This window comes from Cucurbita pepo, chromosome 3 (assembly GCF_057944985.1).
Source record: "Cucurbita pepo subsp. pepo isolate OVF chromosome 3, ASM5794498v1, whole genome shotgun sequence".
NCBI classification, from domain to species: domain Eukaryota; kingdom Viridiplantae; phylum Streptophyta; class Magnoliopsida; order Cucurbitales; family Cucurbitaceae; genus Cucurbita; species Cucurbita pepo.
In genome coordinates this window covers 15,756,607-15,781,753 of record NC_141800.1, presented here as the reverse complement: position 1 = coordinate 15,781,753, position 25,147 = coordinate 15,756,607, and the positions used below count along the sequence as shown (strand labels likewise).

At 36.0% G+C, this 25,147-nt stretch overlaps 4 protein-coding genes across 6 annotated transcripts; 3 read left to right on the top strand and 1 right to left on the bottom strand.

Annotated features, from left to right (window-relative positions):
- The first annotated feature begins 407 nt into the window (after nt 1–407).
- On the top strand, nt 408–6,300 carry LOC111790202 (phytochrome B). 2 transcript variants are annotated; one of them, XM_023671050.2, is made up of 4 exons: nt 413–2,857; nt 3,005–3,812; nt 4,454–4,747; nt 5,637–6,300. In XM_023671050.2, the coding sequence occupies exons 1-4, from the start codon at nt 784–786 to the stop codon at nt 5,854–5,856; spliced, it is 3,396 nt and encodes a 1,131-aa protein (XP_023526818.2). In that variant the 5' UTR covers nt 413–783; the 3' UTR covers nt 5,857–6,300. The 2 variants fall into 2 exon arrangements, with proteins under 2 accessions (XP_086978192.1, XP_023526818.2); XM_087122066.1 differs by lacking the exons at nt 4,454–4,747; nt 5,637–6,300 and adding an exon at nt 4,119–4,268 and having other exon boundaries at nt 408–2,857.
- Nucleotides 6,301–8,496: 2,196 nt separating this feature from the next.
- On the top strand, nt 8,497–9,427 carry LOC111790282 (uncharacterized). 2 transcript variants are annotated; one of them, XM_087122067.1, is made up of 2 exons: nt 8,497–9,106; nt 9,239–9,427. In XM_087122067.1, exons 1-2 carry the CDS (start codon nt 8,521–8,523, stop codon nt 9,292–9,294), a joined length of 642 nt encoding a protein of 213 aa, XP_086978193.1. In that variant the 5' UTR covers nt 8,497–8,520; the 3' UTR covers nt 9,295–9,427. The 2 variants fall into 2 exon arrangements, with proteins under 2 accessions (XP_086978193.1, XP_023526914.2); XM_023671146.2 differs by having other exon boundaries at nt 8,497–9,427.
- An 83-nt stretch (nt 9,428–9,510) lies between these two features.
- Nucleotides 9,511–12,340, bottom strand: LOC111790046 (Pectin lyase-like superfamily protein). The gene is made up of 5 exons (XM_023670823.2): nt 11,984–12,340; nt 11,720–11,882; nt 11,392–11,598; nt 10,396–10,643; nt 9,511–9,845 (listed from the first exon to the last, which is right to left on the bottom strand). Exons 1-5 carry the CDS (start codon nt 12,259–12,261, stop codon nt 9,692–9,694), a joined length of 1,050 nt encoding a protein of 349 aa, XP_023526591.1. The 5' UTR covers nt 12,262–12,340; the 3' UTR covers nt 9,511–9,691.
- Nucleotides 12,341–15,618: 3,278 nt separating this feature from the next.
- Nucleotides 15,619–23,377, top strand: LOC111790941 (uncharacterized). The gene is made up of 16 exons (XM_023672072.2): nt 15,619–16,092; nt 16,565–16,759; nt 17,201–17,275; nt 17,393–17,560; nt 17,886–18,049; nt 18,532–18,750; nt 18,916–19,042; nt 19,232–19,420; nt 19,614–19,700; nt 19,791–19,945; nt 20,334–20,453; nt 22,081–22,306; nt 22,425–22,484; nt 22,556–22,729; nt 22,806–22,915; nt 23,022–23,377. Exons 1-16 carry the CDS (start codon nt 15,895–15,897, stop codon nt 23,185–23,187), a joined length of 2,433 nt encoding a protein of 810 aa, XP_023527840.2. The 5' UTR covers nt 15,619–15,894; the 3' UTR covers nt 23,188–23,377.
- The last annotated feature ends 1,770 nt before the right edge of the window (nt 23,378–25,147 follow it).

The following is a 25,147-nucleotide window of genomic DNA, read 5'->3' as shown; positions in this document are numbered from 1 at the left end:
TCGATTAAGTTATTAAAAAAAAAAAAAAAAGACGGGAGAGAGAAAAAATGTTTTTTTTTAAATTTAATAATTAGAAAATTAGGAAAGTATTCTTTAAATACGAAAAGTTTAGGGGTTGAAAGTAGATTTTTTTAAAAAGCTGTTAATTATTAACAGCCTTTTCTCTCATTTTGGTAATAAATAAATAAATAAAATAAAATAAAATAAAATAAAAATAAAAAAATAAATAAAGGAGAAGGGAAATAAGCCACCAATCAAAAGCATTTTCTTTCGTATTTCCAATTTTCATCCGCAAAGATGATGGATAGAGAAAACCCCAAGAATTCGCAGAGAAAATAGTGAGAAAAAAAAAAAAAAAAAAAAAAAAAGAGAGAGAGAGAGACAGAGAGACAGAGAGACATCGAAGAACAAATCAGGAATTTTTTTTTTTTTTTTTCTATTTTTTTTTTCTTGGAATAATCTTTTTTGTTTGTTTTTGAAATACAGAAACAACTGTTCAGGATTCAATCGTGTTACTGCAACTCATTTACTATTGAAATCTCTCAATTCAGCCGGATTTTGTTTTGCTCATAGTGATGAGAGTTTGGTTATCTGTTTGCTTTTGATTCTGTATTTTTTTTGTTTTGTTTTGTTTTTTTTTTGTTTGATGCCTTGCTGTTCGCCGGAGAATCCTGCTTTCTTAGCTCCGTCGCTGCCGGTACTGAAACGAGAATCGTTGGTTTGGATTTGAAGAATTTGTGTAAGTAAGTGAAAGTTAGTGGAAAGAATTTTGTTGTGAAGAAAATGGTTTCCAGTAATCGAGCGACGCATTGGCATCAACAACAAGCACAGTCCTCGAACACGAATACCAGCAATTTCCGATCTCACCGTACAGATTCTATCAACAAAGCCATAGCGCAGTACACAGCCGATGCTCGTCTTCACGCGGTGTTCGAGCAGTCAGGTGAGTCTGGGAAATCTTTTGACTACTCACAATCTATAAGAACTTCGACGCAATCTGTGCCGGAGCAGCAAATTACTGCTTATTTGTCGAAGATTCAAAGAGGCGGCCATATCCAGCCCTTTGGATGTATGATAGCCATAGATGAGGCTAGTTTTCGGGTTATTGCATACAGTGAGAACGCTAGGGAATTGCTCGGTTTAACTCCCCAATCAGTGCCGAGTCTTGAAAAGCCTGAGATCCTCACAATTGGGACTGATGTACGGAATTTGTTCACTTCCAACAGTGCAATTCTGCTCGAGAAGGCATTTGGGGCTCGAGAAATCACTTTGTTGAACCCTGTTTGGATTCATTCCAAGAATTCTGGTAAGCCTTTTTACGCAATTTTGCATAGGATTGATGTGGGAATTGTGATTGATTTGGAGCCTGCAAGAACGGAGGATCCTGCCCTTTCTATTGCTGGAGCAGTCCAATCGCAAAAACTTGCGGTACGTGCTATTTCTCAGTTACAATCACTCCCTGGTGGAGATATTAAACTGTTGTGTGATACTGTGGTTGAGAGTGTTAGGGAGCTTACTGGATATGATAGGGTTATGGTGTATAAATTTCATGAGGATGAGCATGGTGAGGTTGTGGCTGAAAGCAAGAGGGCTGACTTAGAGCCATACATTGGATTGCATTATCCTTCTACTGATATTCCTCAGGCATCAAGGTTTTTGTTTAAGCAAAACCGTGTTAGGATGATCGTTGATTGCAATGCCTCTCCAGTTCGTGTAATTCAGGAGCCAGGGCTTATGCAACATCTATGCTTGGTGGGTTCAACTCTTCGTGCTCCCCATGGTTGCCATGCTCAGTATATGGCCAATATGGGCTCCATTGCTTCATTAGCAATGGCAGTTATTATCAATGGTAATGATGATGAAGCTATTGGCGGCCAAAACTCAACAAGGCTTTGGGGTTTGGTTGTATGCCACCATACTTCTGCTCGGTGTATTCCATTCCCACTTCGGTATGCCTGTGAGTTTCTAATGCAAGCCTTTGGGCTTCAGCTGAATATGGAATTGCAGTTGGCTTCACAGATGTCTGAGAAACATGTTTTGAGGACCCAAACTCTCTTGTGTGACATGCTTCTTCGTGATTCCCCAACTGGGATTGTTACACAGAGTCCAAGCATCATGGACCTTGTAAAGTGTGATGGGGCAGCTCTCTACTATCAAGGGAAATATTACCCTCTGGGTGTTACGCCAACCGAGGCCGAAATAAAGGATATTGTGGAATGGTTGTTGGCTTTCCATGGAGATTCAACTGGTTTAAGTACAGATAGCTTGGGTGATGCTGGATATCCAGGGGCAGCCTTGCTGGGTGATGCAGTTTGTGGAATGGCTGTTGCTTACATCACAAAAAGGGATTTGCTATTTTGGTTCCGATCACATACAGCAAAAGAGATCAAATGGGGTGGCGCAAAGCATCACCCAGAGGATAAGGACGATGGTCAAAGAATGCATCCACGTTCTTCATTCAAGGCATTCTTGGAAGTTGTAAAATCCCGTAGTTTACCATGGGAGAATGCAGAAATGGATGCAATTCACTCATTGCAGCTTATTCTGCGAGACACATTTAAGGAAGATGTGGCAATGACTTCAAAGGCAGTTGTGCACCCTCAACTAGGGGATTTTGACTTGCAAGGGATCGACGAGCTCAGCTCAGTTGCAAGAGAAATGGTCAGGTTAATTGAGACTGCAACTGCCCCTATCTTTGCTGTAGATGCCGATGGTCATATCAATGGATGGAACGCGAAGATAGCTGAGTTGACTGGGCTTGCAGCTGAGGAAGCTATGGGGAAATCCTTAGTTCGTGATCTTGTGTATAAAGAATCTGAAGAAACAGTCGACAAACTTGTTTCCCGGGCTTTAAAAGGTAAGTACCTTAAATTACATGGTTTATCTTGTAGCTCTCTTATTTTTTTTATATTGCAATAGATTTGGGTTCTATCACATATGTGGGTGCATTTATAGTTTCTTGAGAAAGTAAATATGGAAAATTGCACTTGTTGGCAAAATGCAGGTGAAGAAGACAAAAATGTAGAGATAAAAATGAGGACATTTGGGCCGGAAGATCAAAGAACGCCAATTTTTGTGGTGGTAAATGCTTGCTCTAGCAGGGACTACACCGATAATATAGTTGGTGTTTGTTTTGTTGGTCAAGATGTTACCTGCCAAAAAGTGTTCATGGACAAATTTATTAGCATACAAGGTGATTACAAAGCAATCGTTCATAGTCCAAATCCTCTTATCCCTCCAATATTTGCTTCAGACGACAATACATGTTGCTCAGAATGGAATACTGCCATGGAAAAGCTCACTGGATGGTCCAAAGAGGAGATAATTGGAAAATTGCTAGTAGGAGAAGTTTTTGGAAGTTGTTGTCGACTGAAGGGTCCAGATGCATTGACCAAATTTATGATTGTCTTGCACAGTGCAATTGGTGGGCAGGACAATGAAAAATACCCCTTTTCTTTTTATGACAAAAAGGGGAAATATGTGCAAGCTCTCTTAACAGCAAATAAGAGGATGAATATGGAGGGTCAGATTGTTGGAGCTTTCTGCTTCTTACAGATAGCTAGTCCTGAATTGCAGCAAACTCTTAGAATGCAGAGGCAACAGGAGAAGAACCGGTTTGCTAGGATGAAAGAGCTGGCTTACATTTGCCAGGAAGTGAAGAGTCCTTTGAGTGGTATATGCTTCACTAACTCACTTTTGGAGGCTACAGATTTGAGTGAAGATCAAAAACAGTTCCTCGAGACCAGTGTTGCTTGTGAAAAGCAGATGTTGAAGATTATAGAAGATATGGATTTGGAATGTATTGATGATGGGTAAGTTGTTCTTTAACAATCATCAGTCTTTTATAGCAAAGATATAGTGTATGAATCCGTACGTTAATTGCATCTTTTTTGCATTCAATTGAATTTACTTTCTCCATGAACGGAAAACTTATTTGATTCATCTTTGGAATGGTTATCAGAGAGTCTGTAAGCTATGTGGGGTACATTAGTTATCTTCTTTTGGTAATTGTTTGGTTTGTGCTTTAGTTTTGGGACAGTTTCATTACTTACCTGGCTGCATCTGTATATAATTAGATGTTTTCAATCATAAGAACATCCTTATTTGGATTAAACCAGGAAATCCTGGGTGATGGGGGAAATGCCATGGCTGCAACTGATCTAGTAACATTTCTGTGTTTCTTCCTTAATGGTCAATCTGCCACTAAGAACAATGTACACCTAATATTGAAGAGGTAACAAAGAAGTCCATATGTTTTGTGTAGAATTGAGGAATTTTCTTCTAGGCTTCTATTATTACCAACTGGATGAAAATCTTGAAACAAGTACCAAGTTATCTTTATTCTAAATTGTTTCTATTCTGCTTGCTTTTTTGGATTCATGTACATCATTCTCCTTGGTTAATAATATGTCTCGACAAGTGATTGTAATTTTCTGATTGTTCTTGTAATCAGTACGATGGAACTTGAGAAGGGGGAGTTCTTATTGGGAAGTGTTATCAATGCTGTTGTTAGCCAAGTGATGATACTCCTCAGAGAAAGGAACTTACAGCTGATCCGTGATATACCAGAAGAAGTAAAGACTATGGCTGTCTATGGCGATCAAATGAGGATTCAACAGGTCTTAGCTGATTTCTTGTTGAATATGGTCCGTTACGCACCCTCTCCAGAAGGTTGGGTAGAAATACGTGTCTGTCCATTCCTGAAGCAAAATCCAGATGGACATACTCTTGCACACACTGAATTCAGGTATTTTAACATCCAATCATTCTTCACATATGTTTGAGCTGAAGATACTGAAAACTGAACGAAATAACATGATGTAAATGCATAGTTCTGGTTCCTTGTTTCAACAATATTATTAGTTTCGATAGGATTTTTATGTTAGGAATCACGGACTTCCACAATGGTGTGATATTGTCCACTTTGAGCATAAGCTCTCATAACTTTGCTTTCGGATTTCCCAAAAGGCCTCATACCAATGGAGATAATATTCATTACTTATAAACTTATGATCTTCTCCTTAAGTAGCCAACGTGGGACTCGCTCCCAACAATCCTCAACAATTCTCCCCTTGAACAAGTCTCCCCCAAAACCTATGTAGCCCTTGAACAGCCTCCCCTTAATCGAGGCTAGACTCATTTCTCTGGAGCCCTCAAACAAAGTACACCCTTTGTTCGACACTTTAGAATTCTATTAACATGATTAAGTTAAGGGCATTACTTTGATACCATATAGGAATCACAGACCCTCCACAATGGTATGATATTTTCCACTTTGAGCATAAGCTCTCATGGCTTTGCTTTCGGTTTCCCCAAAAGGCTTCATACCAATAGAGATAGTATTTCTTACCTATAAACCTATGATCATCCATTTAATTAGCCATGGTAGAATTCCCTCCCAATAATACTCAACCATCCTCGAACATTTTAGAGATCTGATCAGCAGATGAGATTTAATACTTATAAGGACTTCAATTATTAGATCTTTTCTGTAGCTTTTGGGTCTCTTGTTTTTTCTTTTTCTTTTTTGTATTTGTATATTCTTTTCATTTTGTTCTACGAAAGCTCTTTATTATCAAAAGATGGAGAAAAACATTAGTTCCAAAAGCTTGCTAACATATGTTATTATGACGAAGGATTGTATGCCCTGGGGAAGGTCTACCACCTGAGTTGGTTCAGGACATGTTTCATAGTGGCAGATGGGTGACTCAAGAAGGCTTAGGCTTAAGCATGTGCAGAAAGATACTGAAGCTCATGAATGGTGAAGTCCAGTACATCAGAGAGTCTGAAAGGTGTTATTTCTTGATCACTCTTGAACTCCCCTTGACAGAGAGAGGCCTAAACGACGTCGGTTAGTTTCTTCGACCCGTTACAAACTTTCCCTCATTAACATAAGATACTTGTGTAATTTTCGAGTCATTGTTCATAAGCTGAGCTCTGAACTTACATGTCGTCGAGGCCGTGTGATATAATTAGTAGGCGAATAATAAAGACTGTTTTATGTACATCACTTCACTGACCTGCTTGTTCTAGATGAGATGCTGCTAGTGCTATTAGGTACTATAGAATTGTCTTTGTTGCTGTTAGAAATTGTTGTATTAGAGGATTTGAAGGTTCTGTTGTGGTTAAGTTGAGTTGCATCTTCAATTCCTCTGTTCTTACCATTTCTTCTGTAATATTATGAAGTACTATTTGAGCTGCTGGCTTATAGGAAAGGGAGAATGAATATTTTGAAGGGTCTGAAGTAAATTGGCATCACTGAATGAATTATGAACTCATTGTAGAGTTTATTTTATGCTATTTTTTTTCTTCTTGTTTGTTTGTTTACTTACTGTTATTTTTTTAAGAAAAAACTATTTATTTTGTTTGTTTATTTTATTTTTTATACTGTTTGTAGTGTTTAGGGTTTAGTTAAAACGTGTTTACTAGGGTGAGTTTTCCCCACTAAGGAATGTTTTGTTTCCTTCTTCAACCGACGTGGGATCTCACAATCCATCCCCTTGGGGGCCAGCGTTCTCGCTGTTATACCGCTCAATGTTTGCCTCTAATACTATTTGTAACAGTTTGAGGCCATCGCTAGTAAATATTGTCCGTTTTGACGCGTTGCATATCATCGTCAATCTCACAATTTTAAAATGCATATATTATGAAGAGATTTACACACAATAATGTTTCATTCCCCTTTCAAACCGATGTTGAATCTTACAAAATCAGAGTAAATACAAAATCAGAGTAAAATTTTAGCATTAGCTAGATAAAAACGGGGACCGAAATCCATTCTCTTGCTCCTACAATATTTTTTTATAAATATATATGTATAATTTCATGAGATATTTTGTATTTTTTCTAATAAAAGTTCAAGAATTATCTCTAAATAGTAAATATTCATTGAGAATTAACGATTGAAATGTAATTTTTGTATTAAAAAAAGATTTTAAAAATCACGAACAGGGAATATTTTTGTATGGGACCTGATCCCTAAGAATTTTCTATAGGGAACTTTATTCAGTTCCAAAAGATAAACAGTGAATTTTACCGGGAGAGGGTGGGGATGCTCATTTTTGTCCCCATCCTACCTCATTTACGTCCCTAAATAAATTTTAAATTTGGAAAGAATTAAAAACCAATTAAACAGTGAATAATTATTCCTAGTCTACAAAAAAATTTTATGGACAGATTGAAATCCAATATAATGAAGGATAATTGATTCAATCAAGTGGACATATTATTCCATATTTAAATCTTATTAAACATTTAATATTTTACTGGATGATTAAATTTGGAGAAGGAGACATTATTCACATTTAAATCTTATAAATATTTATTATTTTACTTGATAATTAAATTTAGAGAAGTAGACATTATACCCATTTAAATCATTTAAATCTTATAACATTTAATATTTTACTGGATAATTAAATTTGGATAAGTAGTAATTAAATTTGGATAAGTAGACATTATTCATATTTAAATCTTATCAAACATTTAATACACTGAGTAATTAATTTTGAAAAATTGGACTCAACCATTTTTCTTTAATAGAAAAAGTTGATATAATTCAATTGATTTAGATATGTGCTCGATGAATTTGTTCCACTAAAAAAAAAAAGAACCCTATCAATAGATAAAATATCAATTAGAATTTTAAATATTGAAATTTATCAAACATTTTATATCTTATTGAGTAATTAAACTTAGGGTAACTTTATCACATGTAACATTTTTTATTAAATGGAAAAAAATCGACTATAGTTCAATTGGTTTAGATTCATGTGCTCGATGCATTTGTTAAAAAAAAAAAAAAAAAAAAAAAAAAAAAAAAAAAAAAAAAAAACTAGACCAATAGATAAAACATCAATTACAATTAAAAAAAAAAAAAAAAGTAACATTTAGGTAAATAAATTTGGGTAACTCAGATCACATTCACATGCAACATTTTTTCTTATTTGTATTCGATAAATCTGTTCCACTAAAAAAACTAACTTATAGATAAAATATCGATTACAACCTTATCTTATCTTAAATATAGATAGATACCCGTGTAGCCGTGACATACATACACAAGCAAGTGGGTGATTAGGGGATCATGAAAACCATGAAGTGTGTATTGGAATGATGACTTTCCACAAATCTAACCCATGCATAATTGGGTGTATGAATAATTCAAAGAAAACTGAGAGTCCGTGGCTCAGATGGGACCAAGTGGGGCATTGGAGGAGGACTTTTTGTGCAAATACAGGAAAATGGATGGATCTGTGCTGTAAAATCGGTTAGCAGATGAGAGGTGGAGCCAAGCAAATTAAGGAACTCAACGGCCCCTTAGTTGAAAACTTAGGCATTTCATTAAGTTCTAAAGAGTGTCCCAACCAACTAAAACAGTCAAACAAGAGGAGTCTCAACTGCATGCATTAATGCTGTTCCCCTGCCTGCACTTCTCTCGCTATAAATAATAACAATAATCTCTACAATGCATTATTGTGCATTCAAAAAGTGAGCTCTACTCTTTCTAGCTTAAGGAGTATGGCCAAACTTACTTACAAGGTTGGAGCCTTTGCTCTTGTTCTGGCATTTCTGATTGTGGGATTTGCTGAAAGCCGGAAGTTGGAGAAGGAGACGCTTGGTGGTGGTCTTGGCGGTGGTGCTGGTGGTGGGTTTGGAGGTGGAGCTGGAGCTGGAGCTGGAGCTGGAGGTGGCCTTGGTGGTGGTTTTGGAGGTGGGCATGGCGGTGGATTAGGAGGTGGAGGTGGATTAGGAGGTGGAGGTGGATTAGGAGGTGGCGGTGGATTAGGAGGCGGAGCTGGAGGTGGATTCGGAGGTGGCCATGGCGGCGGAATTGGAGGGGGAGGTGGATTAGGAGGCGGAGCTGGAGGTGGATTTGGAGGTGGTAAAGGAGGTGGATTTGGTGGCGGTAAAGGAGGTGGATTTGGAGGTGGAGCTGGTGGCGGAGCAGGCGGTGGTTTTGGAGGCGGAGCTGGTGGGGGAGCGGGAGGTGGTTTCGGAGGTGGTAAAGGAGGTGGTTTTGGAGGCGGAGCGGGAGGTGGAGCAGGAGGCGGAGCAGGAGGTGGAGCAGGAGGCGGAGCGGGAGGTGGATTTGGAGGCGGAGCTGGTGGAGGAGCAGGAGGGGGCTTTGGAGGCGGAGCTGGCGGGGGAGCAGGAGGTGGTTTCGGAGGAGGCCATGGGGGCGGAGCAGGAGGAGGTTTTGGAGGTGGTAAAGGAGGCGGATTTGGAGGCGGAGCAGGTGGAGGAGGAGGCTTTGGTGGCGGTTCAGGGGGAGGATTCGGTGGCAGAGTCTAAAATCAGACCAAATCAAATATGATGCTAAAAAAGGGAGTAGATATAGATACTCCCAAAGTCCTGGAAATTTTCCCAATATATTTACAAAAGCTAATATGCATGCAGCCACCAGAAAATGCTCATGCAAAGACCACTACCTATTTGTACTTCCAATTCTACGTAATAAGATAACCAGAAAAAGATTTAAAAAAAAAAAAAAAGAGAGAGAGAGAAGAATTTGAATTCGATATTTCGTCTCATTGGAACAAATAGTTTTAAGAATCTTTGCGAAATCTTTGCGAAATAGCTTGCAAAAAGAACCCGAATAGACCGTAAATTTATAAAAATAAAAGGGGAGAAGGACTTGCGAGAGGAGTGAATTAGCTTAGCCTTTTTTTTGTTTTGTTCTGTTTTTTGCTTATAGCCACGCAGGAAGCCAATCAGCCCCTTCAATAAAGCTGATGTCCATATACTGGTCAGCTTCCTTGTCAGTTAGCTGTTTGGCCCATGGTGCTCGGTTCCCTTTTTCTGCTCCTGGTCCATGGCAATCATATTCTGAATGATACAGATTCCTGTAATCACAAAAACACTGGTTGAACTTACAAAAACACTAGTTTAGTTCAAGTAATTATCAACCATTAAAAACTAGTTCAAGTTGAAGATTGTTAGGAGAAAATTTTACGCTGACTAATTTAGAGGATGATCATGAATTTAAAAGTGAGAATTGTTGAGAGGGAGTCTCACATTGGCGAATTTAGAGGATGTTAGTGGGTTTATAAGTAAGGAATATATCTCAATTGGCATGAGGCCGTGTGGGAAAACAAAAAAACAAAGTCATGAGAGCTTATGTTCAAAGTAGAAAGTATCCTACAATTATGGACTAAATCAAACATAATTAAACTAGTTAAAAGACTAGTTCATGTTGAGAATTGTTGAGAGGGAGTCTCCCATTGGCTAATTTAGAGGATGATAGTAGGTTTATAAGTAAGGAATATATCTTTATTGGTATGAGAACTTATGCTCAAAGTAGACAATATCACAGCATGGTACGTGATTCCTAGCATGATTCCTAGCAATTTAGTAATTATAAACGCGTAAATGGGGGAGAGAGGGAGTGCTTACTCTGTGCCACCAGAATAGCTCCAATTGGTCCAACCAGCAGGAAGAACAGTCATGGAGAAGTAAGTCTTGGCAAAAACGACTCTGGAAAATGCACCTTTTGCTCTCCCCAAATACACACCGCCAATTCCGTAAACCTTTCCTCTGATGAAAACAAAGCCGCTGTTCTCATCTGCACTTTTTCTGTTTTGAGCTGTGACTGAACCACGGACCGTCAATCTCTTGTCATCAATCACAAACATCTCACAATTCTGCATCCACAGCAACAATATAACATCGTTTTTCATGGAAAATCATCACATCCCACCAAGAAAAATGAAAGAAAGATTAGACTATAATGAAATTACTTTGATAAGGTAAGTTACACGGAATTCCTAGTCAAAGATATATCTGGGTTACATGAGCTTCTAAATTCTTAAGTTGAGTCACTATTGACTACACCTTCAAAGCTCACAACTCCTTTGTTTGACATTTGAGAATTCTATTGACATGGCTAAATTGAGGGCATGATTCATATACCATGTTAGGAATCACGGATCTCCACAAATGATATGATATTGTCTACTTTGAGCATAAACTCTCATGACTTTGTTTTAAGCTTCCCAAAAGACACCATACCAATGGAGATGTACCTTACTTATAAACCTATGATCATTCCCTAAATTAGGGAACGTAGGACTCCCTCCCAACAATCCTCCATGCTTCAATTCTTATCTTCTAACTAAACCAAAAAAAAATTTAGTTGTCTGAAATTTATGTTTGAAAACTGTTTGTAAGTTTTAAGTTTTGAAAACATTACTAGAAAGTGAAGAACAAACATGGAAAGAGCAAGAATAACGTTTATAAATTTAGCTTTAAGAAACTAAAAACCAGAATTCACAAATGAAATATGAAACGGTTATTAAGAGAACTGTAAATATTCCATGTATAAAACACCAAAGGTATTCTAAATTCTTCAGAGAGCAAGCAACAGTAGAGAAAGGAAGGGAAAAGAATTACGTGGAAGACGGATTTGCCGCGGCCAAAGATGAAATCAATTGAGCCTTGAATGTAGCAACCGTCATAATAATGTCTGCCTTTGTAATCGAACAGCGTATTGTGAGTGCTGTAGAATCCACAATGGTAAAATGCGACTTTATCTGCGGCAATGAATGCCGCTACCGACTGATTTTGCGATGTGTAAGCCACTCCAGTCGGAGCCTCATTCTGTATAGGAAAATTTCCAGAAGAAATAAACGAAAAAAGAGAGAAATCAATGGAATAACTGAATACATTTTGAAGCTAATTTAGGCAAAAATCACCAAAGGAATCGAGAAATATGTTGGACCTTGAAGCTAATTCCAAAAGCAATGAAATGTTTGGCTTCGACTTTAAAAGTAGCAGATTCAATGTTATCATTAGAGCTCTGTGACCAAACCATGTGCGTCCTTCCTTTTCCGTTTCCTCTCAAGAAGATGTACGGCTTACTCGACGGAATATGAACCTTCTCTCTACAGAGCCAAGAACACGCACTCTTTCGTCAATTAAAAACACAAACGAACAATTTATCACATCAATGTAAGAATCCGGAAGAGAAAACGCTAGAAATCACCTGTAAATTCCTTTCCTAACATGGATGATCATCCACTGCGAATTCCCCTCCGGAACAGCATCGACTGCAGCTTGAATGGACGTGAACTCGCCATTTCCGTTGATATCAACCTTGATCGTGCGATTTGTGGCGATCTTCTTCGTCAACAATGGCGAATTGATCACATTTTGCGCAGTAAAGCCGTAAGAACCGATCGGAGATGAGATTAACAGAGCAAAAGCGATTGCGAATGCAATGTGAATCAGATTGCATAGGGAATTCGAGGATGAATCAGCCATGATTTTGGAGATGGAAGAGAACGATTCTTGAGGAATGAAACGAAATGAATTGGAATTTGGAAGATTGAGGAATGAGATTTAGTACGGAAGGTTTGAGAAATAAAGTGGGAAATTGTTGGTTGGAAAGGATTCTCCAATTTTGGAGGGCTTTTTAACGGTTTATTTTAGTGGTTCAAAATGCAATTATTAGTTTTTTTTTTTCATTTTCCCTTTTCTTTTTTAATCAATTAGTTTTCAAGAAATTAGCCTTCCAACAATAATCAATGTAATTAACATTTGTAATTTGTTACAATGCATAAAATATAACTATTTTTTTTTTATTAAAAAAATATATTATTTGTACCAAACTTTACAATTTTTTCTTTTACTTATTTATAGAGAAGAATTAAAAATAATAATATTATTCATATAATTTTAAATCAACAAATTAATGAATCACTTACATGAAAATGGAGGGTTTTGATCGTATAATTATTAAGTTTTAATTGATATTACTTGCAAAGTTGGAGGGTATAATTGATATTAATAACTACTTTACACCAGTCCTCTCGGATTCAGGACACCGGTTGATTCCTCCAGAGTTGTTTGTTGGCTCCATGATTTCGAGTTACAGACTCCAACTCACAGTAATAACACTCTTTTCTTCGTTACTTCACTGAAATCATGTTGACTATTTTCCATTACTTCGTTCGAAAATAGTTCTGAAAAAAGTATCTGAATCCCTTGCAGAGACTCTACAATCTAGGAGCCAGAAACATCGTAGTGGTAAACGTCGGACCAATCGGATGCATTCCATATCAGAGAGATTCAAATCCTTCATTAGGAAGCAACTGTGCAAATTCCCCTAACCTAATGGCTCAGTTATTCAACAACCAATTGAGAGGTCTAATCACGGAGCTCGGAGCTCAATTTCAGAATTCTAATTTCCTCTGTGCAAATGCGTATCTATTGAGATATATTATTTATGGAATATATCTTAGATATTATATCTTAATATTCTTCTATTTATGATTTGATTTAGAGTATATTTTATTCTATTCTCAGTATTTAATTATTTTATATTTTCCCCATTTGTACTATTTAAAGGATATCAATATCAATGATAATACAGACCTTCCCAATTATATTTTCTATCTCATTCTTAACATGGTATCAGAGCACCGATCGTGGTATTCCTAATACCCCTTGGACTCTGAGTCCAAGGGGAGTATTAAACCTAAAGCCAAACCCTAACCAATCAGTGAAGCCTTTACCGTCATCAATCATCCAATATCAAGAATAGGTTATAAGCATCTTCAAATTTCTCACCAAGCTCAAAGGTGACATATTCAAGATGTTCGTATTTTGTTTCACAGCCTCTCAAGTGATCCAAAGCACCGATCTTGGTGTTATTATCCACTAAAGCATTTATGCATGGACCAAGAATGATCAGGGAGGATATTCACTTGTTCCAAATCAAATTAAATGGACAAGTTATCAATCCTCGAGTCAATCATTGCGGTCTATTTCTGAAGTGATCAGGGAGGATATTCACTTGTTCCAAATCAAATTAAATGGGACAAGTTACCAATCCTCGAGTCAATCATTGCGGCCTATTTCTGAGTCTTGCATCTTTCTTGAAAATTCAATAATTTCTTGAAAGTCTAAAAATGCAAACCAATCAAAGGCGATCTATTTTTTTTACGGATATTTTCATTACTGAGAAGACAAGAGTGAAAGACAACTTGGGTGTTATTGACCTACCGTAAAGACAAGTTAAAGACAAGTTGGACGTGATTAACATACACTCTCTAACTTGAGGGGGAGTGTTGAGATATATTATCTATGGAATATATCTTAGATATTATATCTTAATATTCTTCCATTTATGATTTAATTTAGAGTATATTTTATTTTATTCTCAATATTTAATTATTTTATATCAATATCAATGATAATACAGACCTTCCCAATTATATTTTCTATCTCATTCTTAACAGTATCACATCGTTCAAGATATAGTTCAAAATCACGCATCATCGAATAAAGCATTTTCATAGAGATAATTTGTCGAATACCTGCACTTCACATATTGAAAGCTTCCTTCGCTGCATTTGTACAGGGTTTGAGAATGCCGACTCGGCGTGCTGCCACATCGCCGGACGGTACGGCGGTCTTTTTCCCTGTGGACCGCCGTCGAGAGTGTGCGTAGACAGGTCGAAGTACGTGTTTTGGGATTCATTTCATCCTTCTGAAGCTACGAACTCCATAATCGCCAGGCGGCTCATGGACGGCGACGCCAATGATATTTGGCCCATCAATATTCGAGAACTCGAGCGCTTTAACTAATTAATAATTTTGCTAATTTGTGTTGGTACAACAAATATGGTAATTAATATGGTCAATTACCAAACTATCCTCACTTTTCTTTTCTCAAACCTCTAATTTACAGTTCTTATCATAATATATTAATATATTTGGACGGAATTTTTTTTTTTTTTTTCCTCCTACGAAGATTTAAATATCTGAATTCACGATAACAAATTTAGGTCAATTATTGCGTAGTTATACTCGGGTAGGCTGACCACTTATATTTTAGTTATTAATTTATGTCGGTTAGTTTTTTTTTTTTTTTTTTCACGAAAATATTTATTTAAATATTGGGAAACATTTAATATAACCAAATTATAATACACAAAAATAAATATTTAAAAGTTAAAATACTCTTAAATTTAGTGCTTTATTACAAAAATATTAATACCATTTTAAATGTTTAGATAATATTTTTTAATTGTGTGTTTAAACATACCCTTAGACGTTAAAAAGTATTTCGCAATATTCTTAAATTTTTAAAAATTTCATTAATACTCTTTTAATTTTTTAAAATACTAAAAAATATCTTTTTCATTAGGTTTAAAAAATATTTACAAACTAGTTTTTTAACAAAAAAAAAAATTAAATTATTACTATCAATATATGAATGAAACTGTTTACCAGTACCTCATATGTTATCTCCCGCTAATTATAAAAAAAAATTAAATTTTTCTAAAATTTTAAGGATATTAATGTAATTTAGCCATTCTTATAATTATAATAATCTCTCGTGTATTTTATTTTATTTTATTTTGTTAAATATAAATACATTTAAGGGTAAAATCGTCCATGTAATTGGAAGAATCTAATTAAAACATTTTTACACAATCCAACTCATTTAACTACTTTTTACTATTAAAATTTAGTATTTGTCTTGTTATCCCATTTTTTGGTTCATTATCGACTCGGTTCGGTCTGGTTCAGCGTTTGACCGGTTTGATTAAACCGCGGCTCTGTTTGGAGAATAAGAAAAGCAGAAAAAGAAAAATGCAAGAAAATCTCGACGAGTTTTTCTCATTCGGATTCGCAGTTTCATTTTTCGGTCACAGTTCAATTCGCGGGACGAAATTCCTAGCGACTTGAACAGTAGTAGACTTCCGATTCTTCTGCTGTATCTGCTGCTGATCGATTATCGTTCCTTCAATTCTATCAATTGATCGCCAATTTCTTGATTTCTTTCTCGTAGATGTAGAAGGCCTCTCATTCTCAATCGCAAACCGGGCAGACGAAGAAGAAGAAGAAGAAGAGAGGCTTAAGGAATTTTAGCTGGTTCTCAGTTCCATGGCTGCTGGATTTAACTCAAGCTTCTTATTATACGGTTGTGTGTTGGTTTTCATTTTGCTTGTAGTTCCATTGAAGTCGGCTCCTCAAGCTTTCAGGAGAGATCCGGGACATCCTCATTGGCATCACGGAGCCTTCCATACCGTCAAAGATAGTGTCCGATACGATGTTCGTCGGATGCTTCATTCACGAGCTGAGGTATTTCTCATACTGTGTTTTCTTCTGTACTATGATTCTTAATCCTTGATTATGTGATCGTTTACTCGAGTCAAATGCAGTGGCTCCGATTAATTTATCTTTTTCCCGCTCGTTAGTTCTATTGTTTAGGATTTAAACGACGTTAGAACAACTAGGAAGAATTGACAGTTTTAGATTTTTTGATTTCCATTGGAGGAATGTTGTTCCTGGAATTAGACTCAGTTTTAGATTTTTTGATTTCCATTGGAGGAATGTTGTTCCTGGAATTAGACTATGGACTTATATTTAAAATTTTGTACTTCGTAGCACTGTATTTTTCTTCATTATTTGAACTTGTAATTTAAATTAGTTGCATCGGTACTTCGTAGCTTCTGAACTAGGAATGATCATGTTGTGATTTATGATTGGCAATGGCATTCAACTTTATAGGTCCTCTACTGCACATACATAAACTAATAAAAGCGTTGCACAGGTTCCCTTTCAGGTTCCACTTGAAGTGAACATCGTCCTTATTGGTTTCAATAATGATGGAGCCTACCGGTACACAGTAGATTCACACAAGCTAGAAGAGTTTCTGAGAGCCAGCTTCCCGTCTCACAGGCCATCCTGCCTTGAGACTGGCGAGCCCATTGATATAGAGCATCATATTGTATATAATGCCTTTTCTGTAAGTTCCATTTTTAGTTTCTTCCGTAACTTGCATCCTTAAAAGAATTTTACTTACAAGTTTTCTCTTTCTGAGACTACATATCAAAGTTTTTTTTTTTTTTTCTGCTCCCTTTGCACTTGAGTTCTTGTTTTTTGAAATGAATGTTTCCTGAAAGTTATAATTTTAATTCTAATCTATTAAATACAAGCATGCCTCTTATATTCTACTTCAATTGTAGCATATTTCATCTTCAAGAGCCTTTTCCTTATCCATTTCTAGAACTGTAATCCCACTCGTATGACCACATGATCATCAGAAACTTAGAGTTTAGGTATCCGTAATGCTTAAATAAATCTGCTTGCACTCATCAATCTTAAACGATGTTTTTTTTTTCAATGAATATTGCATTTTTGTACAAAAAGTTCTTTGGTCTGGCTACTATATTCTGCACTGCTACAGGCAGGTCAGGCTGAATTGATAGCTCTTGAGAAGGCATTGAAGGAGGCCATGATTCCTGCTGAAACCGCAAGAGAGGTGGAACTTAAGCTCTGTGCTGCTATTTCCTTATGTTCTTCGTAGTTTTTGGAGTAGTTGGTGAATAATTTTTTTTTATTACATATATTTAATTCTAAAAGTTCTATACATTTCCAGACTGATTTTGGAAGGGAGGTACCTCTGTTTGAGGTTGAAGCAACAACAGTTGAACCTGTGTTTCAGAAATTATATTCCTATATTTTTGACACGGATAATGAGGCATACAATGCTGCTGAGAGGGATAGACTTATGCCAATTGCCATTTTTATTGTCAACTTCGATAAGGTTTGGTAACTTTGTCCGAATCCAAATTTTGAATGCAAAGTTTTGGTGCTTCTTTTTAGGATCACGATGTATTTTCTCTCACTTTTCCTTGAGAAAGTATTCATTTTCTTTAAAGCTTACATTTATGATTTAATATTCCTCTGTCAGATGAAGTGCTCGTTTCTTTCATTTTCTTTTTTCCCTCTGTTGTCTGTGAAACATCCTTTTTTTTTGTGTGTAATGATCTGCCATCCTTAAAACTTTTCTTTCCACTATCATCCTTTGTCGTTTTAATTTCATTTTCTATTTTACCATCTCCTACTTTTTCACTCTACTTCTGTAACAGGTCAGAATGGACCCCAGAAATAAGGAAATCGATCTTGATAGTTTAATGTATCAGAAACTTGCCCCGCTAAATGATGAAGATGTGAAAAAACAAGAAGGCGATTACATTTATCGTTACCGATACGAAGGTGGAGGAGCAACTCAAGTTTGGCTGGGCTCTGGCAGGTATTGTTTTGATATTCTGGGAGTCTTGCTATTTCTGTGTGGTTCAATTGCAAGTTGTAATAAATTTTGGTTCGATATGATTTTATTTATGTTTTTTGAGCGCTTAGGAACTAATATTCAATACAGTCAGAAGCTTAGTGAAAATTACTAAGTTCTGGTTGTTTTTATGTGGTTGTTGATATTATCCACGTCCTTTAAGTAATTGATGTAATAGGAAGCTAAATGGAGAGGTAATATGGCAATATACAATTTTATGTCTCGCGTGATTAAATGTATATCATTAGACTGTAGTGCGATCTCTGTGACTGGTATCACAATGAAGGTTAATCAATTTAGTGGTAGGTTCAACTTATCTTTGAGCATAACTGGTGTTATTGTTTGTTTCTTTCTTTGATGGAATGTATGTGTTAAATTTTTCTTTGTTGTCCAACATTGTAACTAGAGCTCTGGTATGTGATCCTGGTTCTTTTCTGCATTATCAGATATGCTGTGATTGACCTCTCAGCAGGCCCGTGCACATATGGAAAAATTGAAACTGAAGAGGGAAGTGTCAGTTCTAGAACTCTACCACGTTTGAGGAATGTGCTATTTCCAAGAGGATTTGGTGCAGCTACTGATCATTCAACCCATGATAATTTTTTGGGGGAACTTGCTGCCCTAGTATCAACCACCATTGAACATGTCATAGCCCCGGATGTCAGGTTTTCGCCTTTCATTACATTTTATGTTACCTATTGTACTTTAGTTTTGCTGTTTACATACTGCAGAAGGTTAGAGACCCTAAAGAAGAATGGGGGCACATGGAATAGGAATTGCTGTGTGGATTGATGAACATTATCTTCTCACTGTTTCTTCCTTGTGTTTAGGTTTGAAACTGTTGATATGACAACGAGATTGCTTATACCCATAATCGTCTTGCAAAATCATAATCGATACAATATTATGGAAAAAGACCACAACTACAGTATAAATGTTGAAGCAATTGAAGCAGAGGTAAGACACTTGCATTGAATATGGTATGAAGTTCCACGAACGATGATGCTAAATGTTTTATTTCTCTGAGTTAAATGGATACGTAATTATTCATTGAAATGCTATGAAATATGAACATACTCTACATTTGGGTTTATGATTTGATATAGAACACGAACCTCTTCTTGTAAGTGTTTCACATTATTTCAGGTTAAAAAGATGACTCATGTTGGGCAAGAAGTAGTGATTATCGGTGGTGCACATCTATTACATCATCATGAAAAGCTGGCAATAGCTGTTTCAAAAGCAATGCGGAGCCATTCCCTACAGGAAACGAAGAATGATGGTCGTTTTCATGTTCATACCAAGGTGTATTTGGATGGTGCTGTCCTCAGAGAAGTAAGTGTTGTCTTTTCCTCAATACAAAACTTGATTTGTTGTTTACGTGGTATATATATCGGTCAGGAATTCAAGTTACTATGTAGTTTACATGGACTAGTTAAGTGGCCTCCATGTAACAGCATATAACCATTGTACATTTTTAGCAACCTCGTTGATGTTATTCAGTGAATAATTGCTTAATTCATTTCAGGAAATGGAAAGGTCCGCCGATGTGCTTGCTGCAGGTTTGCTTGAGGTGGCTGACCCATCTTTATCTGATAAATTTTTCCTTCGCCAGGTTAGCATAAAGGATTTCTGTTAAGCATACTGGATTCAAATATTTCGCCAGTGAACTTAGTGTAATGATCTATATTTTGGCGTTTACCAGCACTGGATGGATGAAACTGATGTTTCAGATGATTCAGTACTGAAACATAAACCTCTTTGGGCTACATATCAATCAAAAAAGGGCAAGAAGGTGAAGAAAAATGAAAAAAAGCAAGGGGATTTGCACCGAACTTATGGAACTAGGGTACTTCCAGTGTAAGCAACTCAAACTCTGCTTATAAATGAGGGTTTGAGAGGGAGAGGAGTAAGGGATAAAATCATCTTTTAAGATAGCGGCATAATGTTTGAGTTTTTCTTATTTTTGTTACCCTAATTCTTTTTTCTATTTAAAGGCAATCTTTTTGTTTGCATTTCCTCCGGGGGTTTAAAATTTGTCCTAATGTATCAGTTTTCATGCTTTAAATAGAAATAGTAGAAACAAAAAAGAAAAGGCAGAACATACATCTGGTTTGTTGGGTTTAATATTAGTGTTAGACTTGAAACATCATGTTGTGCAATTTTCTTCTTTTTGGTCTTGATGTGAATATTTGACTTTTAGTAGTCATAAATTACTAAGTTCATGCCATCGGCTCCTTTTATTCAGTTTTGTCCTATCATTGGCTGATGTTGATTCAAAACTCACGATGGAGGATGAAAGCCTGGTTTATGCAACCAAGGATGTCGTTATCATACTTGAGCATCAAAATGAGAAGATACCTCTCAGGTGAGTGGAAACATACATCATTGATGAATGCAAGTAAATCCACTATCACTACATTAGTTTACAGAATAAAATCATTTATACTCACCTTTGTGTAGATATTCTTGTAAATTCCTGTTTGAACTGCCGGTAAATTGAAAATTGAGATGCAATGACAAATGCTTCTCACCGTGAAGGGTACGATTTGCAATAGATTAAGGGGCATTACAACCTTCTTTCTCTTGACTACTTAAAACATTAAAAATTACCATAGAATGCATAGTTGAGTGTTTTTCTTCTTCCTCCAGTATGACAATTGTTAGACTGTCCCAATGTTAGTAGCATTGGGTCTCATTTGAAGTCATCGTGTATTAGCCCTTCATAGGGTGGTTTTAGGAGATTTTGGTTACCTCAGAACTTTCTTAGTTATCTGCTTTCAATGTTTTCAGTGAATGTTGAACTCTGTTCATTTTCCCTCCTTATACATTAAAAGTTACCCTAGAATGCATACTTGGGTGTTTTTCTTCTTCCTCCGATTGACAGGGGTTAGGCTGTCCTAATTTTTGTAGCAGTTGCGCTCATTTGAAGTCATCGTGTATTAGCCCTTCATATGGTGGTCTTACGAGATTTTGGTTCCTTCAGACTTCTTAGGTCTAAACTTGCTTGTTTCTTAGTTATCTGCTTTCGAGGTTTTCAGTGAAGGTTGGACTCGGTTTATTTCCGGTCCTTCTACATATCTGCCCATTTTTTTTTAGGTTTCAGTCACCCCGTTTATAACCATAGTGGGGGGGACTCGACTCTTGAAAATTAGGTACCCTTTGGTTGTGTAAACTCCTTATTATCAATTTCCAAAAAACCCCCCAAACCATTTTGATTTCAATCCAAAAGGAGGAGAGGATTAGATATGGATTACATTTTGATCGAAGACAGGGAGAACTAGTTCCTCACACCACGTTTCAACACTCCACAAGCAAGCTGATCAAGCCTACTTGAACGTTCCTTGACGTGCCACCCTGGCCCAGGAATTGCAAAGTGGTGATGAGGCTTTGTCGTCAAACCAAGAAAGTTTCATTGAAAAACCAAAAACTGATACTACAGTGACCCAAAAGTAAACACCTAAAGTAAATGTTGCTATCAAAGTTACACCAGTAAATGCTTTTGTACCATAAAACTCTAAATGTTGCTATCAAAGTTACACCAGTAAATGCTTTTGTACCATAAAACTCTATTTTCTTCTTGTAGCATGGCTGACCTAATGTAGAGAGCTTTGGTTCATTTTCCCTTCCTTAATTGAGTTCACCACTTTTTGTATGTCAAAATTGAAACCCAATTGTAGTTATTTGGCCCTTGAACGCCCGATTGGCTCTAGAGGTAAAACGAGGGCATCCTAATTCATATCATATTCTTTTTCTTGGAGAATGTGCAAGCCCTGCCTCCGCTCAAGTATATATGTATATGTAACATAATGTGAATCAACTTTGCTTACCATACCCTTTTGATTTATCTTCATGTCACTTACTATCAACATTAGGTAGGTGCTTCATCAGTCCTTGACTAACTTTTAGCGCCTTTTGCGAAGTAGGGCATTTGGCGACTTCTCTTTCTCTTGTTATGACAGTTGACTCACTTTCATGTGTGTTGTTTTGTGCAGTTATGTTTCTGAAACACGCAGAAGGTATGCTGATCCATCGCAAGCACAACGTCATATATTGGCTGGGCTTGCTTCAGCTGTTGGTGGTTTGACTGCACCTTATGAGAGGGCTTCTCATGTTCATGAGAGGGCAGTTGTAAATTGGCTCTGGGCTGCTGGTTGTCATCCTTTTGGCCCGTTTTCGAACACGACTCAAGTCAGTCAAATGCTTCAAGATGTTGCATTGGTAAGGATCCCTGGCTTCATAATTATATATATGAGGGTACATTGGTGTTTGGGAGTTTCTTATTTATCGGTTTAGATCGCTGAAACATAATTTCACTCTTTTACGTTTTTCTTAACAGAGGAACATAATATATGCACGTGTAGATTCAGCTCTACACCGAATCCGAGATACATCAGAGGTAATTTTACTTACAACTGATCTTTTAATCTTTGGCTTAGTTCGGTTTAATCACTGTTTATTTGGTGTCAGACTGTCCAAACCTTTGCAGCAGAACATCTCAAAACTCCACTTGGTGAACCAGTGAAAGGCAAGAAGAACAAGACAGCTACTGAGTTATGGTTGGAGAAGTTCTATAAAAAAACGACCAACTTGCCAGAACCTTTCCCCCATGAACTGGTTGAGCGACTCGAGAAATACTTGGATGTAAGTCATTCAACATGTCAATACTAATGTCAGTACTAAACGTCTTCAAATGACTGATTCTTCGACCGAAAAACAGAACCTTGAGGAACAGCTCGTGGATCTATCATCGCTATTGTATGACCATCGCTTACAAGAAGCACATCTGAATAGTTCAGAAATTTTCCAGAGCTCCATTTTCACCCAGCAGTAAGTGGCTCCATCTTATAGATAGTTTACCGTAGCTTCATTTCTTTTAAACAAATAAATCTGTGGCATTAAAGCAAAGCGTTCATATTGTGTGTGTCGATCGTAGGTACGTCGATTTCGTATTGAGCGAAGAGAGGGAGAAGATGAGATGCTGCAGCATTGAGTACAAATATCCAGTGCAGTCTTCTCAAAATTACATCTATGGAGGAATTCTTCTAGCTGGGTTTGTCGTATACTTTCTTGTCATCTTCTTTTCATCACCAGTGCGCTAACACTAAGAACAACATAGTGTTATAATGTTTTATATTTTCACACTAAAAAAAAGTACTTTTCGGTTCTCATGCCAATAGGAATTTAGAAAATTTTGATCATATTGGCAGATAACTTTGGTCGTTCGTACAATTAGAACACATTTTCACTAAACAGAATCAATCAGAAAGATTTTATTTTTCTTTTTTTGAATTTAATAGGCAGAATAGTTAACTTTATTTTGAATTGTTCTTATATTACCTTATTAGAGTCCACCTCTTTCCGGTATTGTCCTCTTTGAGCTTTCCCTTTTGATATTGTCCAGGTGGTATTGTCCTCTTTGAGCTTTCCCTTTTGATATAAGTTTTTTAAAACACTAGGGAGAGAACTCTCCCTAGTAAAGAATGTCACACAATTTTCTTTCTTTTTGGTCTTTCTTTCTTTTTGGTCTTTGATCTTGTCTTAATGTCACACAATGTTGGCAACAAAAGAACGAAAACTATAGGGGAAAAATTCAATATTTTTTCTATGATCATGAATGTCTTAGTAGCTCGATTGCATAAAAAATTAAAAATAAAATTAAAAATAAAATAAAAAATTGGAGCTCAATCCAATTTTGGCAAGAAGAATTTATATTTGTATCAACTGCTAATCGAATACATCTTTGATGCAAATATGTGTTTGTTAAAAAAGAATCTCGAAGTTCTTCCCTTAAAGTTGAATATATTATATATATATATATATATATAATAAATGTTGGATTATGAACTCTAGTCTATTAGCTTTTTTTTTGTCAGTTAGATTTAGTTCTATAATTTTAACCAATGGTTATTGGTTTTTCAAATCAGTTAATTAACCCTTCTTTTTAAACAAGCTTCTTATAAATACTATTTATACTAACCTGGACCTTTATTTTATTATCTGTATTTTAGGAACATTTTCAAAATTATTTGGTTTCTATTTACAAAATTTTGGTTTGGTATCTCACTATTTGTTTACAACAATTTTCAAATTTCTTATAATCATTTGAATTTTTAACCGTTCTTCTAAATAAATAAAAATTTATTTTTAAAGCATTTGTAAGAAAAAAGTAGATTTAGAAATAACAAACAAATACTGGTCTAAAAAAAAAATTTATGAACGTATTTTAAATTATGAATTTAGTTTAGAATTATAATTTTTTAAGGAAAAAGCATGAAATATAAATGTTGATAAAGCATCTTTTGAAATCAGAAAATAGAAAATAAAATGGTTATAAAAACAAGCTTCGATATTATAACACAATATTGACAACAAAATATTGGCAACAAAAGTTAAATCGAAGGCAAGGCCACGTATCCATACTTAATACATATACAATGGTTGATCCCACAATTACGAAACAAAATATTTGAAAGTTAAATCATTAAAGATTTAAGTTCAAATTCAAATAACAATGGTCTCTTTAAACAAATTTCATCCCACATTCATTATTCTGTACAATCCTTTACAACTATATTTCCATATATAGTTATGAAATTGAATAAACCAAAATATTTTTACATAATTAATTTTGTTATTTAAAACAGCAATTAAGTCTCATAAATTTCAAACATATTAAACAAATATCGTAACTATTATTCTTCATGGTTCTCGTCTTCTTTCTAGGTCTATGATTTTCTAATTGTCATTCCTCTTTTAAATTTGTTCTTCCTTGGCGTCCTTTGAGAAGTGCGTCTAAATGAATTTTGATTATGATTTTTTTATGTACACATAGCAACAGTAAATACAACAAAATCAATCGAAAATCAAGACGGTTGTTGTAATCATTCTCAAATACCTTATCTCAATTATCGTCATAAGTCTTGTACGAATCGGAAGATAAAAAACTGAAAGGAAATCAAAAGATATAAGACCAAAGCTTATCACGTAATCATCTCGATATCATGAAAAACCAAACACGAACAACCAAATATAATTGGAGATATAGATGTAAAATCGAAA